Source organism: Antechinus flavipes, chromosome 3 (assembly GCF_016432865.1).
Source record: "Antechinus flavipes isolate AdamAnt ecotype Samford, QLD, Australia chromosome 3, AdamAnt_v2, whole genome shotgun sequence".
In the NCBI taxonomy this organism is placed as follows: Eukaryota; Metazoa; Chordata; class Mammalia; order Dasyuromorphia; family Dasyuridae; genus Antechinus; species Antechinus flavipes.
The window spans coordinates 604,993,661-605,010,110 of record NC_067400.1 but is presented as its reverse complement, the minus strand read 5'-3'; the positions used below and the strand labels follow the sequence as shown (position 1 = coordinate 605,010,110).

The 16,450-nt window shown below is 43.4% G+C and overlaps 1 protein-coding gene across 1 annotated transcript in view; it reads right to left on the bottom strand.

Annotated features, from left to right (window-relative positions):
• The window catches only part of MEGF6 (multiple EGF like domains 6), a 388,067-nt gene that overhangs the window by 312,237 nt on the left and 59,380 nt on the right, over positions 1-16,450 (bottom strand). The window contains exon 3 of the mRNA XM_051988745.1: positions 10,466-10,575. Coding sequence (XP_051844705.1) covers positions 10,466-10,575 — 110 coding nt within the window. The remainder of the gene's footprint in view (positions 1-10,465; positions 10,576-16,450) is intronic.

Here is a 16,450-nt window from a genome sequence, read left to right as displayed (position 1 = left end):
GAGAGAGGGAGGAAGGGAAGAAGGAGAGAGAAGGAAGAAAGGAAGGAAAGAAGAGGGAGGAAGGAAGGAAGGAAGGAAGGAAGGAAGGAAGGAAGGAAGGAAGGAAGGAAGGAGGAAGGAAGGAAGGAAGGAAGGAAGGGGAGGAAAGGGAGGAAGAAAAGAGAAGGAAGGAAGGAAGGGAGGAGAAAAAGGGAGGGAGGGAGGAAGAAAAGAGAAGTAAGGAAGGAAAAAAGGAAAGGGATGGGAAAGTAAGAAAAGGAAAGGGAAAAGAAAGGAGAGGAAGAGGGAGAGAATAAGGAAGAAGAAGAGGGAGAGGGAGAAACAGGGAAAAGGAAGGCTCTGAGGCTGGAATTATGGTTTCATTGGTTCAGGGAACTCCTGGTGGAAAATCCTGTCTTTCTGTGCAAGTTGGCACCTCCTCTAATTTATGTTATAGAGAGTCAGAGTTGGTACTAGCCCAGGGTCACATAGTATATATCAGGGGGAAGAAATGAACCCCAAGTCTCTCCATCTTTGAGATCAACTCTTCATCCAACAAGCCATACTGCTCTCAATAAAACTTAATAATCATAATGACAATTTGCATGATTTTACCATCTTTTCAGGGTTGTATCTGCATTATCTCATGTACCTTTGAGGTCAGGACTATGGAAACTGCCACCAACATTTCAGAGCTGAAGAGACTTGGTGTGGGAGGGACAACCCCAGAGTCTGATAACGATCAGAAGGGGGTTCCAAACTAGGTCTTCTGACTCCAAGTCAGGCACCCCAGCTGGATGCTATGTTGTCTCAGCAAACAACCCCACCCTCCACCCACGACTTAACCCTTTCCCTACCATCTCCACGCTGATGGTGCTCAAATTTACCTTCTCTGCCAATCTCTGCCGACCCCTCATTTCTCATCTCCGATTGCCTTTCAAGCATCTCAACCCAGATGTCCCATAGATGTCTCAAACTCAACGTGTCCAAAATGGAATTCACTATCTCTCTCCCCTTCTCCCCTCCCACCTTTCCTGTTACCACAAAGGACAGCTCTCAGGCTCCCAACCTGGGAATCACCCTGGAAGGCTCGCTATCTCTCACCCCTCTTACCCAATCTCACACCAACGTGAGACGCTACGTCTTCCAAATACGCCCCTTCTCTCCCCTAACGCTGTAACCTCCCATCCTCCATTTAGCCACCCAAGTGATCTTCCCTAATTCAGCACAGGTCTGACCAAGCCATCTCCCAGTCCAGCCTCGATAAATTCTAATGGCTTCAGAATCCGATGCAAGAGGGTAGTCTAAAATCTCCCCACGCCTTTCTCCCCAACATGTCCTCTGATTCAGTGGCACTGGTCCCCTAGCGGTCCATGAACAAGACGCTTCATCTCTCTGCTCCATGCCTTTTCCCTGCCCAAAATGCTCTCTCTCCAGTTCTCCATCTTCCATCTTTTGTGAAGTCCCAACTAAAATCGCACCTTCTTTCCCAACCCCTCTTAATCTCAGTGCCTTCCTTCTCTTACTTATTTCCTATTTATCCTCTATATAAGTGTACAAATTTGTTCACTTATTGTCTCTTCCACTAGACGGGAAGCCCTTTGAGGGCATTGACTGTCTTTTCCCTCTTTCTGTATCCCCATCACTTAGCACAATGCCTGGAACATAGCAGGTTCTTGATAAACGTTAATTAATCGACCGATTCTTTCGACAAATATTTATTAAGCATCTGCTATTTGCAAGAAGCACAAAGATTTTATAAAAATTGTCTTTGTATTCAAATAGTTTGTAGTTTGGCCAGTTTTGTGGTCATCCACAGGAACCACTAAGCCAAAAAAATGATCACTGGCTGCCTAGAGGAAAATCCCAGGCTAGTCGGGGTATCCTGGATTTAAAGCAAGATTTAGAGGGTCTCTGGTCTGACCCCCTCATTTTACAAATGAGGAGACTGAGGCTTAAAGAGTTTGAGTAATTTGCCCAAAGTCAAATGAGTAATAAGTGGAAGGCTTAGGACTTTTAGCTCACGTTCCACTTTTGTCTGATTCTTCATGATCCCATTTGGGGTTTTTTTTGGCACAGACCACTGCCATTTCCTTCTTCAGCTCATTTTACAGATGAGGAAACTAAAGCAAACAGACTTAAGTGACTTGTGCAGGATCACACAGCAAGTGTCTTAGGTCAGATTTGAACTCAGGTCTTCCTAACTTTAGGCAGAGCACTCTATCCACTGCACCACCTGATTGCCTTATTTAACTCAGATTAAAGGACCACAATTAATGTTCTTTTCATACTATTATGTTGTCTCCTTTCAAACTAATGAGAAAAGTGACATACAAGCTTGAGTACTTTACAATCTATAGCAAAGCTCACTCTCATTCAAACCTCTTTCCCTATTCAAAAGCTGGTGGGATTTGTCAAGAGGAACCTCCATTTTTGAGGTTAAAAAGTCTGAGACCAGAAGGCTTCATAATCATAGATTTGGAGCTAAAAGAAATCACAGATGTGATAGAAGCTTTGGCAGGGATTTTTAATTTTTTTATATCATGAATTTATACATATAGGGCTGTCTGGCCCCATTCTCAGAATCAAGTTTCTAAGTGTACAAAACAAAGTATACAGGATTTCAGAGGAAACCAATGTTATTGCAATACAGTTATCAAAATTCATGAACCCCAGGTTAAGAACCCTTATTCCAGTCGATCAGAAAACAGAATTCCAGGGAGACCTGGGTAGAAATTTTTCACTGACCACTTACGTGGTTGCTTTGGTCACAAGAGAGATGGACAAGTGTATAGATTCAGGGAAAAAAATAGCTTTTCTGGAACAAGAGCCAGTCTTGAACTGAGCCCAAAACTTTTAATGAAAGGCCAGTGGAAGGAGCCAAGCATCGAGGCCAGGAAATATATGTGGAGATTCCCAGACGTGAGCCTAGCCTCCTCACTCCCTCCAGATGTAATCCAGGAAAACCGAACACAGCTGTCTTTAGATACGTGGAGGGGTGTCCTGTGGACGGGGAGGAGGGCAGACACGTTCTGCTTAGCCCCAAAGGGGAGAACCAGGAGTGCAACAGCAGGCACATGGAAAAGGAAGGTTGATGGCAGAAAACTCGAGTCAGCCCAAAATAAAAGGGACTCCTTCACTTCAGCAAGGGCCGGACAACAACTTATCAAGGGGGGATTTTTTATCTACTATGGATTACACTAAATGGCCAACTCCAAGACTGTGTTGAGTCTGGAATCAAAACACTCCCAGCCTATAAGGCAACAAAAGGTCCCCTATTAGAGTTCTAGGTCTCAAGCCAGATGACCTGAATTTGAAAACTGCTTGTTCCACTAAATAAATGGCTTTGAGCTCTCTGAGCTTATTCCCCTATAAAATTAGGAGTTGCACTGGATCAACAATTGGGGTCCACATCCATGAAGGGGTCTGTAAATGGATTTCAGAGGATGTCTAAACTTGGATAGGAAAAAAATTACGTATTTATTTCCACTAACTTCTAACTGAAATTTAGCAATTCCTTCAATTATTTAAAAACGTTATTCTGAGAAGGTTGTCAAAGGATGTCCATGATGCCAATTTGATTTGACGTTTTATATGATTGCACATATAAAACCTGTATCAATTTGTTTATCATTTTAGGAAGGTGAGGGAGGGAGGGAGAAAATTTGGAACTCAAAATTTGCTTTAAAATTTTTAAATTATCTTTACATGAAATTGAAACAAATAAAATATTGTATTTTTTTAATTTTGATTTAGAGAGATGTCTCAGATGAACTGAGCTGAAGATGTACAGACATACTTGGTTCATTGCTGATTATGTTTCCAAAGTGATCGTTTGATTAGCCAAAGAAAAATCCCCACCAGAGCTAAAGATACCCTGGTTGGATGCTGGGAAGATTCAAAGTCATTTGCAAGGGGAATAGTGGGAAGAAACCTGGAAATGGAAAAGAGGCGACCTGAACTCAAATATCAACTCTGCTAATTTCCCATCAGGTCATTTAATATTTCTAAACCTTAGTTTACTCATCTGTAAAAAGAGGAGGATTCAGGTAAATAGCTTTAAAGATCCATCCCTACTTTATATCTCTGATCCAATAATATCTAGAAGCCTTAATTTCCTCTTTTGTAAAATAAGGGAGTTAATCTAGTTCAGGAATACTCAATGGGGTTGATGAACTTTATTTCACCATAAATAAAGTAGTCCTCCATAGTTTATTGTCTACAGTTAGAACCATGATTTTGAGAAGAAGCCCTGAGGATTGTCTAGAGCCAAGAATGTCTAAGAACCACTAGATTGAATGATTTTCTAGTTCAGGCTAGTGACTCCATGGCTTCATCTATCTTCTATCATCAAGGCATCCTCTTTTTTTATCTTGAGTCCATCACTTCCACGCAGGGTAATCCATGTTGTTTAACCATTTCAGTCATGACTCAAATTCTTATCCATCATGGCCAATCATACCCAACCAGCCACTTTTCAGTTACATTATACAGATACCTTCTGCAGATGGCCTATTGCTACCTTCTGACTGTGAGTCAATCAATCAACAACATTTATTAATCACTTACTAATTACCAGGAACTATGCTGGAAATACAAGACAAAGAAAATCTTGTTGCTACTCTTAAAATGCTCACAATCAACTTGGGGAAATAATGTGCCTCCATATAAGTATATAAAGCAAAGGAAATACAAGATAACTGGGGAAAGGGAGCAGAGAGGTGTCAAAGCCTGCCCATAAGAGTAGATTATTAAATTTTTTACTGTAAACATTTATTTGTGGGAAATCTGCAAACTCTATAAATCAGAGATTGATTTATTAGTTCAGTGGTTCTTAAAGTATGGTCTAGAGAATCCTGGGGATCTCTGAAACCCTTTTAGAGGGTCTACAAATTCAAAAATAGTTTTTATTTCCAATATGGTAAATGTCTATAAATATAACCCAGATAAACAAAAACGCTTTGGAGAGATATTTTTAATAGGATAAAGATACTGAAACAAAAGTTTGAGAACCACTGTATTAGTTTGTTGATTGTCTGGACAGTGATGGAGAAAATGTTAACAATGCAGGTTAAATGTAAAAGTATACCAGGGTAGGTTTGGCAGTCGGGGAGTAAAGCCAGTTGTTAAACATTTACCAACATCTCCCTGGAAGAGATACAATAGCTGCTGGGAAATTTGGAAAAGGTTTCACATAAGGGCTGGCCTTTGAGCTGAGTGCCGAAGCAAGCTAGGGCTTCTAAGAGGCAGTGGTGAGACAGGAGTACACTTCCACCATGGGGAGACAACCTAAGACATAGAGATGGGAAATGGGCCCTGGAAGGAAATGTTGCACTAGGCTACCTCTCACCATGAAACATAAATAACACTTCCTCTCCTCTCTTGGTCTCCGCTCTCCCTCTCCCTTCCCCTCCCCACTACTTGAACCCTAATTTTTATTTTGAACTGGTTATATGATACACCTTTGGCCCAACTCTGGAATCCCTGGCCACCCAACGGAAATGACAGGCTTTGATGTCTGTCCTCTCCATCCCCACTCCTCCCCCAACTAAACACGACCCCTTTTGTTCCCTCTCAGACACCCTAAGCAAAAAAAAAAAAAAAAAATTTAAAAAAACAACAGAGGAAGTATCAGGGGCACCGAGATCCAGGCAGAATAAAGGGGGAAAGCACCCGTTCTCACAGCTCATCAGCAACGGGCCTATTGGGAAGACAGAAATATGCACTAAGCTTTGTCTGCAGAGGCCCCTGGGACTTCCCTCTGCAGAAGAGGCCGGGGCTGTCTGGGAATGGATTCCCCAGCCATTCCCCACCACATCATTTCTGCAGAGATGGACAAAAGCTAGTCAGCACTCTGGTAAGGATTCACCTCCCCGTGGCAGTTCCCTTGTCTGGTGACTGACTGGAGGGTCCTCTCATTTCTCCCTCCCTCCACAGAATCATTCCCTTTATGGGGAAGCAGTCACTCCTGCCCTTTTTGTCAGCCTGAAATTCAAGATATCTCTGGATGCATGCAATGTCCTCGCCACCTCCATCCCTTCCACAAGTTATCTTTTGTATGGAAAGTCCTCTCTCATCCTTCTGATAAATGAGAACCAAAAAGGAAAGAAGGAGCTTAAAAATCCACTTTTCTGGTAGGAGCCCAAGCAAGGGATGAAAGAGCAGGTCCCCGGCCCCGGGCAAGCTGGGCCCCAGGTATTTCTCACCAGCCACAGGGGTCAAGGATCACCAGCGTCAGGTTACGGAGAGACCCAGATACCTTTGACTCTCCCCAAGAGGAAGTGGCGGTCGGCAATCTCTGGGTTAGGGTCACCATCTCCTTTGTGCACGGCCCTGTCACAGCTATAATTTGCCCCTTTTTGTGTCACATCTCCTAATTCTAATTAAAAAATGAGCTGAGCCATCAATTCCTAACCATGAAATTAGCCAGAATTGGAAGGCCTCCATCCAGCTGGGCTGGTCATTTCTTCCAGGGAGTAGAAGCGTAGCTTGGTAAAAACGGAGCGAATAATTTCCCGGCTTCTAGTTATCTTTCTGCCCTGCTCAAGCTCACTTTACATAATGTGGAGTAATTAATTTCACGGGCAAGCCTACCACTCAATTGGCTCAGCAGGGGAACAGTCCCATTGACATATGTGCTGATTTCTTGAATGTGGCAGGAGGATGGTATCATCTTCCCCAGACCCGGCAACTATTCCCCACTGATCCTCCACTCTTCTTTATGTAAGCAGGGGAAAGGGACCTCAAAAACAACCCAAGGTTCCACTTCTACCTATCAGAAGAAGAAATGGAGTCCAGCTAGCCAGATGCTTCTAAGAACCATGCTGTAATCTATTACTTTATATTTATATTATAATTGTATTATTATAATGTAATTATATAATATAATATAATGATGATGTAATTATTTATATTTGTAATTGTATTTATATAATTTATTTAGATTTATAATTGTATTTTTATAAATATTATGTAATAATTACATCATTAAAATTTTTGCATTATATGAACTAGGCAGAAAATCAATCACAGGATCATAGATTTAAAGCTGGGCCTTAGAAATGATTAAGTCCAACTGTTCTCCTTTTGCAGTTGAGGAACCCTACAATGACTAAGGGATTTGACCAGGGTCACACAGGTTTTAAATGGCAGGATGCAAAGCCAGATTTCCTAGAGCCCTATCGACTATACCAGGTTGATCATCCTCATTTGACATATAAAGAAACTAAAGACAAATGGACCCCAAACTCGTAGCTATCACAGAATCTCAGAGATGAAAGAGAGCTCGAAAGACTTCTCTTTTTTACATGTACCCAAAAGCATCCCTGGCAAGTGGTCATTTGGCTCTACCTGAGGCTACATGCAGGGATGGTTCTTTGAGTGATGGATACACTTAGAAATAAGGGCAATATGAAAATAAAAGATATTTTTAAATATTTAAAAGTAGCTTCATAAGTTTAAACCTAGAAGCAGATCTTCAAGGCCATCCCACCCAAATGTCTCATCTTCCAGATAAATAAACTGAGATTCAGGGATTACTCACCTATCACACAAGTAATAAGGAACAGAGCCAGGTCTTTTGCCTCCAAAATCAACATTCTTTCTATTGAACAACACAAGGGAGATCTGGCTATTCAGGTTGTAGAAGCCAGCTCAATACAAGTCAAGAATACAAGATGGCGGCCAAGAAAGGCCATGGAATCTTAGGCTGCAAAAGGAGAGAGATGATAGGACATCCATCTTCTGCCCCAGGAGGATAATAGCCATGTGCAGTTCCAGGTACCAGATTTTAAGAAAGATAATGGCAAATTAGAGAATATTCAGAGATGGGAAGACCACAGAGTGGGACTGTTCCCCTACTGAGTCAATTGAGTGGTTCCTATGAGAAAGAAATGGAGGATGGTTAGCTAGGCAAAAACACTGGAGGGACCTGATAGTTATTTTCAAGCATCTAAAGGGCTACCTTGTGAAGGAGGGATTAGCTGTGGGCTGCTCGGCCCCAGAGGACAGAAAGAGTGAGGGGCAGAGTGAGGTTCACTATCAGGAAGAACTCCCTGACAACCAGAGTGTCCAGAGAGGAGCGAGAAGCTGTGGGTTTCTCGTGAGTGAGCCTCCTCCCTCTTCCTCAGTCTCAGCTTATCCAATCATTGGCCAAGCCTCCTTCACTCTTCCTTCACAATATCTCATTTTCTCTTCTTGTCCTTCACCTGGATTGCAGCACTGATCTCCTGATTGGTCTGGAGTCTTTCCCCTTTGTTATCCATTCTCCACAAAGGGCCCAAAATGACACTCCAAAGACAGATCTGACTACGTCATTCCCTTGTTTAATAAACTCTGATAGTTTTCTGCTATTTTGAAATTTTTTAAACTTGTATTTGACATTTAATGCCCTAATAACTGAGTCTAACCTTTCTTTCCAGCTGATTTAATTTCCTTTCTTGACTGCTAAATTCTATCTAGATCATTCTGTTTGCCTTTCCTCGCATGCAACATTTCATCTTAGTGTTTCTGCAAATACGACAATTTTCCCCCATGTGTGGAATACGCCCCCCTCCTCACCTCTGCCTCTTAGCTTCTTATCAATCATACACTCTCCATGTGGCCTTTCCTGATACTCCCCCTCAAAAAGCACCTCAAATTTATTTTGCATGTGCATTAGAGTGCAAATGTTGTCTCACTAATAGAATGTCAGTCCTTCTGATTCTTACTTGGACTTTTTTTAAAATTTAGGATATGGACATAAGTTCTTGGAATGAGTCACTTCAATGCCAATATGTTCTCTTCCTATGAATATTCCTCTGAATATTTTTTAAAATTTATTGTATATTGTTAATCACATAATTTAAATAAAAGTATGTTTTTAAATATAAAAAAATAGAATGTCAGCTCCTTGAAAACAAAAATTGTTTCTCTTTTATCTTTGATTGATATAGCACCTGGTACACAGCAGGCACTTAATAAATGCTTACTGATTACACCAATAGGATGTTTAGGAGGAGGTCTAATAATCACTGGCCATAATATCCTAGAACAAACTTGTGTTTTGAAAGATGAATTAATCTAGAAGGCTCTGAGGTCCTTGCTAGTAGTGAGATTGTTTTAAATCCAGTCATCAGCCAGAGGATGAAAATTCCTGGAGATGATGGAGAAGGAAATCCTGAAGGAAAACCAGGTGGAGACAACAAATCCCCATGGCTCGGGAATCATGTCCGTACAGCTTTATCTGCCATTTACAGGTGAGCGATTAATGCATCCATCCACTGATGGTAGCATTTAAATCCTCAATTATAGTGTTTACCTGGAAATAATGGGCATATGCCCAGAAAATTTGAAGGGAAATGGGGAGAAGAGGAGATATGCAAAAATTTTTGGTGCTCTTCCAAAGAAAACCTCAAATCGTAACACTATGCTCAAGTTCCCTACATCCATCCCAATCCATAACCAGAGAGGGTTACATTAATTAGAGAGCTTAGCACATAGTAGGCATTTAATACTTGCTTTTTTCCTTACTTAGTAAGTGCTTAATGTATACTTTTTTTCCCCCTTTCTCCTTTCCTTCCTAAGGTCACAAAGCTCTTAAACAGTAGAGCTGGGATTTGAACACAGAGTCTCCAGTTCAAATCTAGAATTCTTTATCACTCCACTGCACTGCCTTATGGGAGATCCATGCCTGAGGATCCTTATCCCTCTGAAACATTTAGCCCCACAAAATCAAGGGAGGAGCTTTAGAATATTTTCCTTCACCCTTTATGGGAGGCTGCTGCCTCCCAAATTCAAAGGGGAGTTAATTGCACTGTTCTATGCTAGACTCGAGTGTTACTTGGGCAAAATGGGAAGCCAAATGCAAGAACCAACTGGAGATCCGGGTCCCGGGTGCGAGACCAAGGCAGGGATCTGCTCTGATGCTTCCAGCCCAAGTCTGCCAGCTGCAAACTGTCACAACAGGTTGCTCAGCTCAGGGAGGCCAGAGTCCCGGTGCCATCTGAAAGACGTGAAGAAAACGAGGGAGAACAGGAGCGAGCGTCTTGGCCAAGATGGAATCCCGTCGGCAGAGCCCCCGCCATTCACAGCCAACAAGTCATGTTCTACATGGTGACAGCTCTGATCGGAGCCCAGCTTACTCTTTCCACAGCCTTTGCCAGGGACGGGTGTTTGGGGAATTTATGGGTTTTTTTCTTTTACTCCTGTGTTTTATTATTTTATTTTTAATAGTTTTTGGCAAACCAAGTCAGCGAGTGAACAGACCCTGGAAATCTTTTCATGTTGGAGTGAGGAAGTTCCATAAAGCCCGGGGTAAAAAAAAAAAATCTGACTGTGTCTGGAGGAGCTGGAGGGAATGTTTTCCCCCCATTAGAAACTCTCTTTTATGAGATGGAGATTTATAGTGTCTGCCGCAGCTGCAAGGTGGAGGGGACGTGGGGCATAATGGAGAGGGAGGGAAAAGGTAATATGAAGCAGATCCCAGGGCAGGGGCCAGGGGACTTACGGTATAGGCAGCCCTCATCGTTACTGAGCTGGTACCATCCCGGGCAACACTTATAGACGGTCTGGTACTCCATGTTGTATACCTGCCGATAGTCTGTGTAATAAGCAGTCCTGGAAAAAAAAGAAGCGGGGGGGAAGTTAATGAAGGAGGGAGAAGAGAACTATTACCTTGCCTGAGACAGATGCATCCAAAGGAGCACGAAAATGGAAAAACTACTCTGATAAAACAGAAAGACCCAACTTTGAATTTTGCCTCAGATACTTACTAGATGTGTGACCCTGAGCAAGTCCTTTAACCTATTCAGACCTCAGTTTCCTCATCTGTAAAAAGAAGGGATGCAATCCCTATATTTTTGCTGCAAGCATTTTTTTTAATTTCCTTCACAATATTTCAGAGTCCAATTCTTTTTGTAGAGCAAAATAACAGTTTGGACATGTACACATATTTTGTATTTAACTTATACTTTAATATATTTAACATATATTGGTCATCCTGCCATCTGGGGGAGGGAGTGGGGGAAAGGAGGGGAAACATTGGAACAAAAGGTTTTGCAGTTGTCAATGCTGAAAAATTACCCATGCATATAACTTGTAAATAAAAAGCTATAATTTTAAAAAAGGGATAAAGAACAATAAAAAAAAAGAAGGGATGGACTCCATGGCTCCAAGACCCTTTCTGGGTCTGAATCTCTCGGAAGTCCCAGCTCTGCCCTTTTCTCCTCCTGTGTGAACTTGAGCAAGACTTTCTGTCATGTCCCCAGCATCATGAAGGGTAGATTTAACCTGGGAGATGGTTTAGAACTCATCTCATTTAAGGCTTTATTGTTGAGCACCGTGAAGCCCAGACTGATTAAGGGACTTGCCAGGATTTGACAGGCCACTTGAACTCCAAATCCAGTACTCTTCCCATAAGGAGCCAGGTCGCATCCATCCCCAGCTCCGAGGTCCTAGACGATCCATGAGCATCATTAGAACTGAAATCTGTCTGGCTGTTCACAATTACTAGACGTGGGGCCTGCTCCCCGGTGTTTGAGCTTTGGTTTCTGGCTTTCTGCTCATCTGTTTTACCAAAAGGCCAGACGCTTGTGGGTACCCCCCGCCCCGCTCTCTCCATTCCAAGGTCTGATACGCCCACTCTCCCATTCCGTTGTGTTATTGCCGGGCCGGAGGGATTCTGGAAGCTCCAAATCTATGGTCCTCCGCTCCCAGAACCCGCCGCCTCCGGAGTGGGACAAGGAAGACGTGCGGTTTGGGAGACCCATGAAAGCTAGCCGCGCCGTGCAGACCAGCCTCCGGATGGAGCGAGTCCCCAGCTCTCAGTCACGGCTGCCTCTGTCTACGTCTGGGGACTCGCTGCGATTTAAAAGCCCCCGTGGAGGGCAGCGAAACCTACCTCATCCTCTCTGGGCAGCCTCCACTACTAACCACCAGGGGTTTAATTAAGACGGGCTTTTTGAACAGAATTACCCAAGTTCTTTGTTGAACCTAGACATCTGCAGGCTTGCAGGGGGATAAAGAAGTCCAATAAAGTACAGTTATGGCCTTTGGGGGGCTCACAATCTATCTGGGGAGACGAGACTAATGCAAATGAAACAGCGTGAGAAACAATATAAGCAACCACTAAACGCAAGAGCCCAGACGATAGATGGATTAGATGAGTAGCAGGATGGCCGTGCCGGACTGGCCCAGTTCACTTCCAAGCAGAGTGACTCTGGGCCACGGATCTTATTTTTCTGGGTCTCAGGGCCCCTTCCCTGTCTGACATTCCATGTTCTATGGTTCCCCACATGTCTGATATTCTGTGCTCTAAGGGCCTTCCAACTCTGTCATCCCGTATTCTAAGTCCCTTCTTTGTCTGACATCCCATGTTCTAGGGTCCCTCCCACATCTGAGATCCCATATTCTAAGTCCCTTCCTTGTCTGATATCCCATATTCTTAGGCTCCTCCCGTATCTGACATTCCATGTTCTAGGGTCACTCCCATGACTAATATTCCATGTTCTAAGGTTCTTCCCACACATTCCCACATCAGGGCCTTCCCAATTCTTTCATTCCATGTTCTAAGGTCCCTCCCACACCTGACATTCTATGTCCTAACATTCCATGTTTTAAGGTCGCTCCCACATCTGAGATTCTCTACTCAAAGATCTCCTCCAGCTCTGATATTCTCTGCCCTAAGGACCCTTTAGAATTTAAAGTTCTGGGATTCTTGCAAGTGTGGTCAGAGTTTGCAAAGTGAGAAGACCGACGTAGTTTGTCAGAGAAGACCTCAGAGAAAGGGTCTGATGGGACAGAGGAGAAGCAATGTTTGGACCCCAAAGACCATTTCCTCCGCGGCCTGGGCGTGCAGAATGGCTCTCTCTGTGTCTAGGACAGGGAAGGAGCCCTTCAATCTGGAGGCAGAGGGATGGGCTAAATCACCTTTCCTGCCAAAGATTCCCGACCTTGTGACTCCCAAGGGTAAACTCCAGGCCGGCTTCAGTGCTGCTTCTCCTTCCAGTTTCCATTCCGCCTGTCGTAGGCAGGAGGGGGACCTTGAGTTTGGAAAGTCAAAAGCCAATCCTCACCGACAACCTCGTGTTCCTCTTGGTCACTGTTATTAGTTAAGATTTGCTTTGCCCCATTTAGTAAATCCCAGTTATTCTACACCCTCCTCCCCCTTCTCCCAACAACTTGGGAGATCTCTGAGAGAGATCACCAGTATCATCGGATATCATTTTCCAGGTTGAGTACAGAATCAATGGATTCTCTGGATGGAATCTTATGAAGTGCCTGATTCTACAGTTGAGGACATCCGGAGTGATCTGTGCAAGGTCAGCAAGAGCTGGGATTCTAAGCAAAGGCCTCCCCACCCCAAATCCAATGCTTTGCCTATTGATCTGTACCACCTGACCTTCCTTAAAGGATTTCCCTATCGTAGGATCCTTTCTCAGAAAAGCTGCCCGAGGCTCTTGATCCCAAGGATCACTGAATTTATAGATGAGAAAGTCAAAAGGACTTTGGAGATCGCTAAGAAACCAGGAACATCATCAAGTCCTAAATTCTCATTTTCTTGAGCAAGTAAGGGGGAGCCAGGGAAAGGAAATGACTTAACTAAATTCACACTGCTCTGAAACAGCAAGGTTGGTATTCGAACCCAGGATATTCCATGTCCAAAGCCTTTCCCCTCTGCCAGAATCCCCCCCCCCCAGCAGTACTTGGGGACAGCAGACTTTTTCATCAGTGCCCCGTGGCAAACATGAGTGGTAAAGATACCATGGTGCCGTAGGAGGGACAGCAGCCAGCCCACGTGAGCATTTGCCCCTGGGCCAAGCAGAGTGGGGGGAGGCACTAGAGATGGAATTTTAGGTGCTCATAAAATCCTACCTGTGGAATATTGGGGGGAAGCTGTTTCACGAGGTTGGCGTTCACCTCAATGAAGTCTGACTTCCTTTGGAATAGTGCCAGACGCTTCTGAAACCGAGCCACCCCAGAACTCTGGCCAGGGCTATTTATTCGTTTGGAAGGAAGACTTTAGGGGCTGAGTCTTCCTTCTTCCCCTAGTGCAAGGGTCTCTGGGAAAGGAACTACCCATTCAGTCAGTTACCTAAAATTGCCAAATGAAATTTCAATTCATGGGCTAAATTTAGAGCCTCCAAAAACTGGCCCTTAACTACCTGTCCACATTCATTATTCCTCAGTCTCCTTCCTACACTATTCTGATCCAACAAGACTAAAGTTTTTATTGCTCCAAACTCCATCTGCAGTATCTGCACACAGTTACCCATTCAAGAAATGAGCCGTCTTTGAGAATCCCAAGTTTCCATAAAAGCTTATACCAGACAATATCTGAAGTCTTTAATAAATCCCAACTGTATACCAGCTTCTAAACAACCCTCCAAAATGATCTTATACAGTATTTATTTTGGACGTAGTTCCATAGATGAGGTGGGAGAGCTGCATAGAAGTCAACCTTGGGGTCAGGAAAACTGCACAAAAGCTCTGTCTCTGACAAGTAGTAGCTAAGAGACTCTAGGCCAGTCACTTTACCTCTTAGTGTCCAAGTAACTCTCTTAACTCTCTTGTAATCAGCAAGCACTGGTTAGACAAGTGTTTTCAAATTCAAAAGAAATAGATCCTGAAGCCTTCATATTGACTTAGAAAACCATAAATTAACATTATCTCAGTTGTATTATATTTTTATTTATGTATTTTGTTAAGTACTTCCCAATTACACTTAATTTGGTTGGGGACTCTGAAGGTAACAAGTTTGACATTTTTGGTGTGGAGAACTGAAACCCCCCCAACAGAAGAAATCATTGGGTACAGAGCAAAACAAAAAATACTTATACATGTACATATGTACTTCCATTTTTTGTCTTTATGTAATTCTCTCTCTTCTCTCTCTTTCCCTCCTTCTCTCCATCTCTCTCTCTTTCCCTTCTCTTCATCTCTCTCTTTCTCTCTCTCTTTCCCTTCTTCTCTCCATCTCTCTCTTTCCCTTCTTCTATCTCTCTTTCCCTTCTTCTATCTTTCTTTCCCTTCTTCTATCTCTCTTTCCCTTCTTCTATCTCTCTCTTTCCCTTCTTCTCTCCATCTCTCTCTCTTTCCCTTCTCTCCATCTCTCTCTCTTTCTCTCTCTCTTTCCCTTCTTCTATCTCTCTTTCCCTTCTCTCCATCTCTCTCTTTCCCTTCTTCTATCTCTCTCTCTTTCCCTTCTTCTCTCCATCTCTCTCTTTCCCTTCTTTTCTCCATCTCTCTTTCCCTTCTTCTCTCCATCTCTCTCTTTCCCTTCTCTCCATCTCTCTCTCTCTTTCCCTTCTTCTCTCAATCCCTCTCTCTTTCCCTTCTCTCCATCTCTCTCTCTTTTTCTTCTTCTCTCAATCCCTCTCTCTTTCCCTTCTTCTATATCTCTCTCTTTCCCTTCTTCTCTCCATCTCTCTCTCTTTCCCTTCTTCTCTCCATCTCTCTCTCTTTCCCTTCTTCTCTCCATCTCTCTCTCTTTCCCTTCTTCTTTCCATCTCTCTCTCTTTCCTTTCTTCTCTCCATCTCTCTCTCTTTCCCTTCTTCTCTCCATCTCTCTCTTTCCTTCTTCTCTCCATCTCTCTCTCTCTTTCCCTTCTTCTCTCATCCCTCTCTCTTTCCCTTCTCTCCATCTCTCTCCCTTTCCCTTCTTTTCTCCATCTCTCTCTCTTTCCCTTCTTCTATCTCTCTTTCCCTTCTCTCCATCTCTCTCTTTCCCTTCTTCTATCTCTCTCTCTTTCCCTTCTTCTCTCCATCTCTCTCTTTCCCTTCTTTTCTCCATCTCTCTCTTTCCCTTCTTCTCTCCATCTCTCTCTCTTTCCCTTCTCTCCATCTCTCTCTCTTTCCCTTCTTCTCTCAATCCCTCTCTCTTTCCCTTCTTCTATATCTCTCTCTTTCCCTTCTTCTCTCCATCTCTCTCTCTTTCCCTTCTTCTCTCTAGCTCTCTGTCTTTCCCTTCTTCTCTCCATCTCTCTCTCTTTCCCTTCTTCTTTCCATCTCTCTCTCTTTCCTTTCTTCTCTCCATCTCTCTCTCTTTCCCTTCTTCTCTCCATCTCTCTCTTTCCTCTTCTCTCCATCTCTCTCTCTCTTTCCCTTCTTCTCTCATCCCTCTCTCTTTCCCTTCTCTCCATCTCTCTCCCTTTCCCTTCTTTTCTCCATCTCTCTCTCTTTCCCTTCTTCTATCTCTCTTTCCCTTCTCTCCATCTCTCTCTTTCCCTTCTTCTATCTCTCTCTCTTTCCCTTCTTCTCTCCATCTCTCTCTTTCCCTTCTTTTCTCCATCTCTCTCTTTCCCTTCTTCTCTCCATCTCTCTCTCTTTCCCTTCTCTCCATCTCTCTCTCTTTCCCTTCTTCTCTCAATCCCTCTCTCTTTCCCTTCTTCTATTTCTCTCTCTTTCCCTTCTTCTCTCCATCTCTCTCTTTCTCTTTCCCTTCTTCTCTCTAGCTCTCTGTCTTTCCCTTCTTCTCTCCATCTCTCTCTCTTTC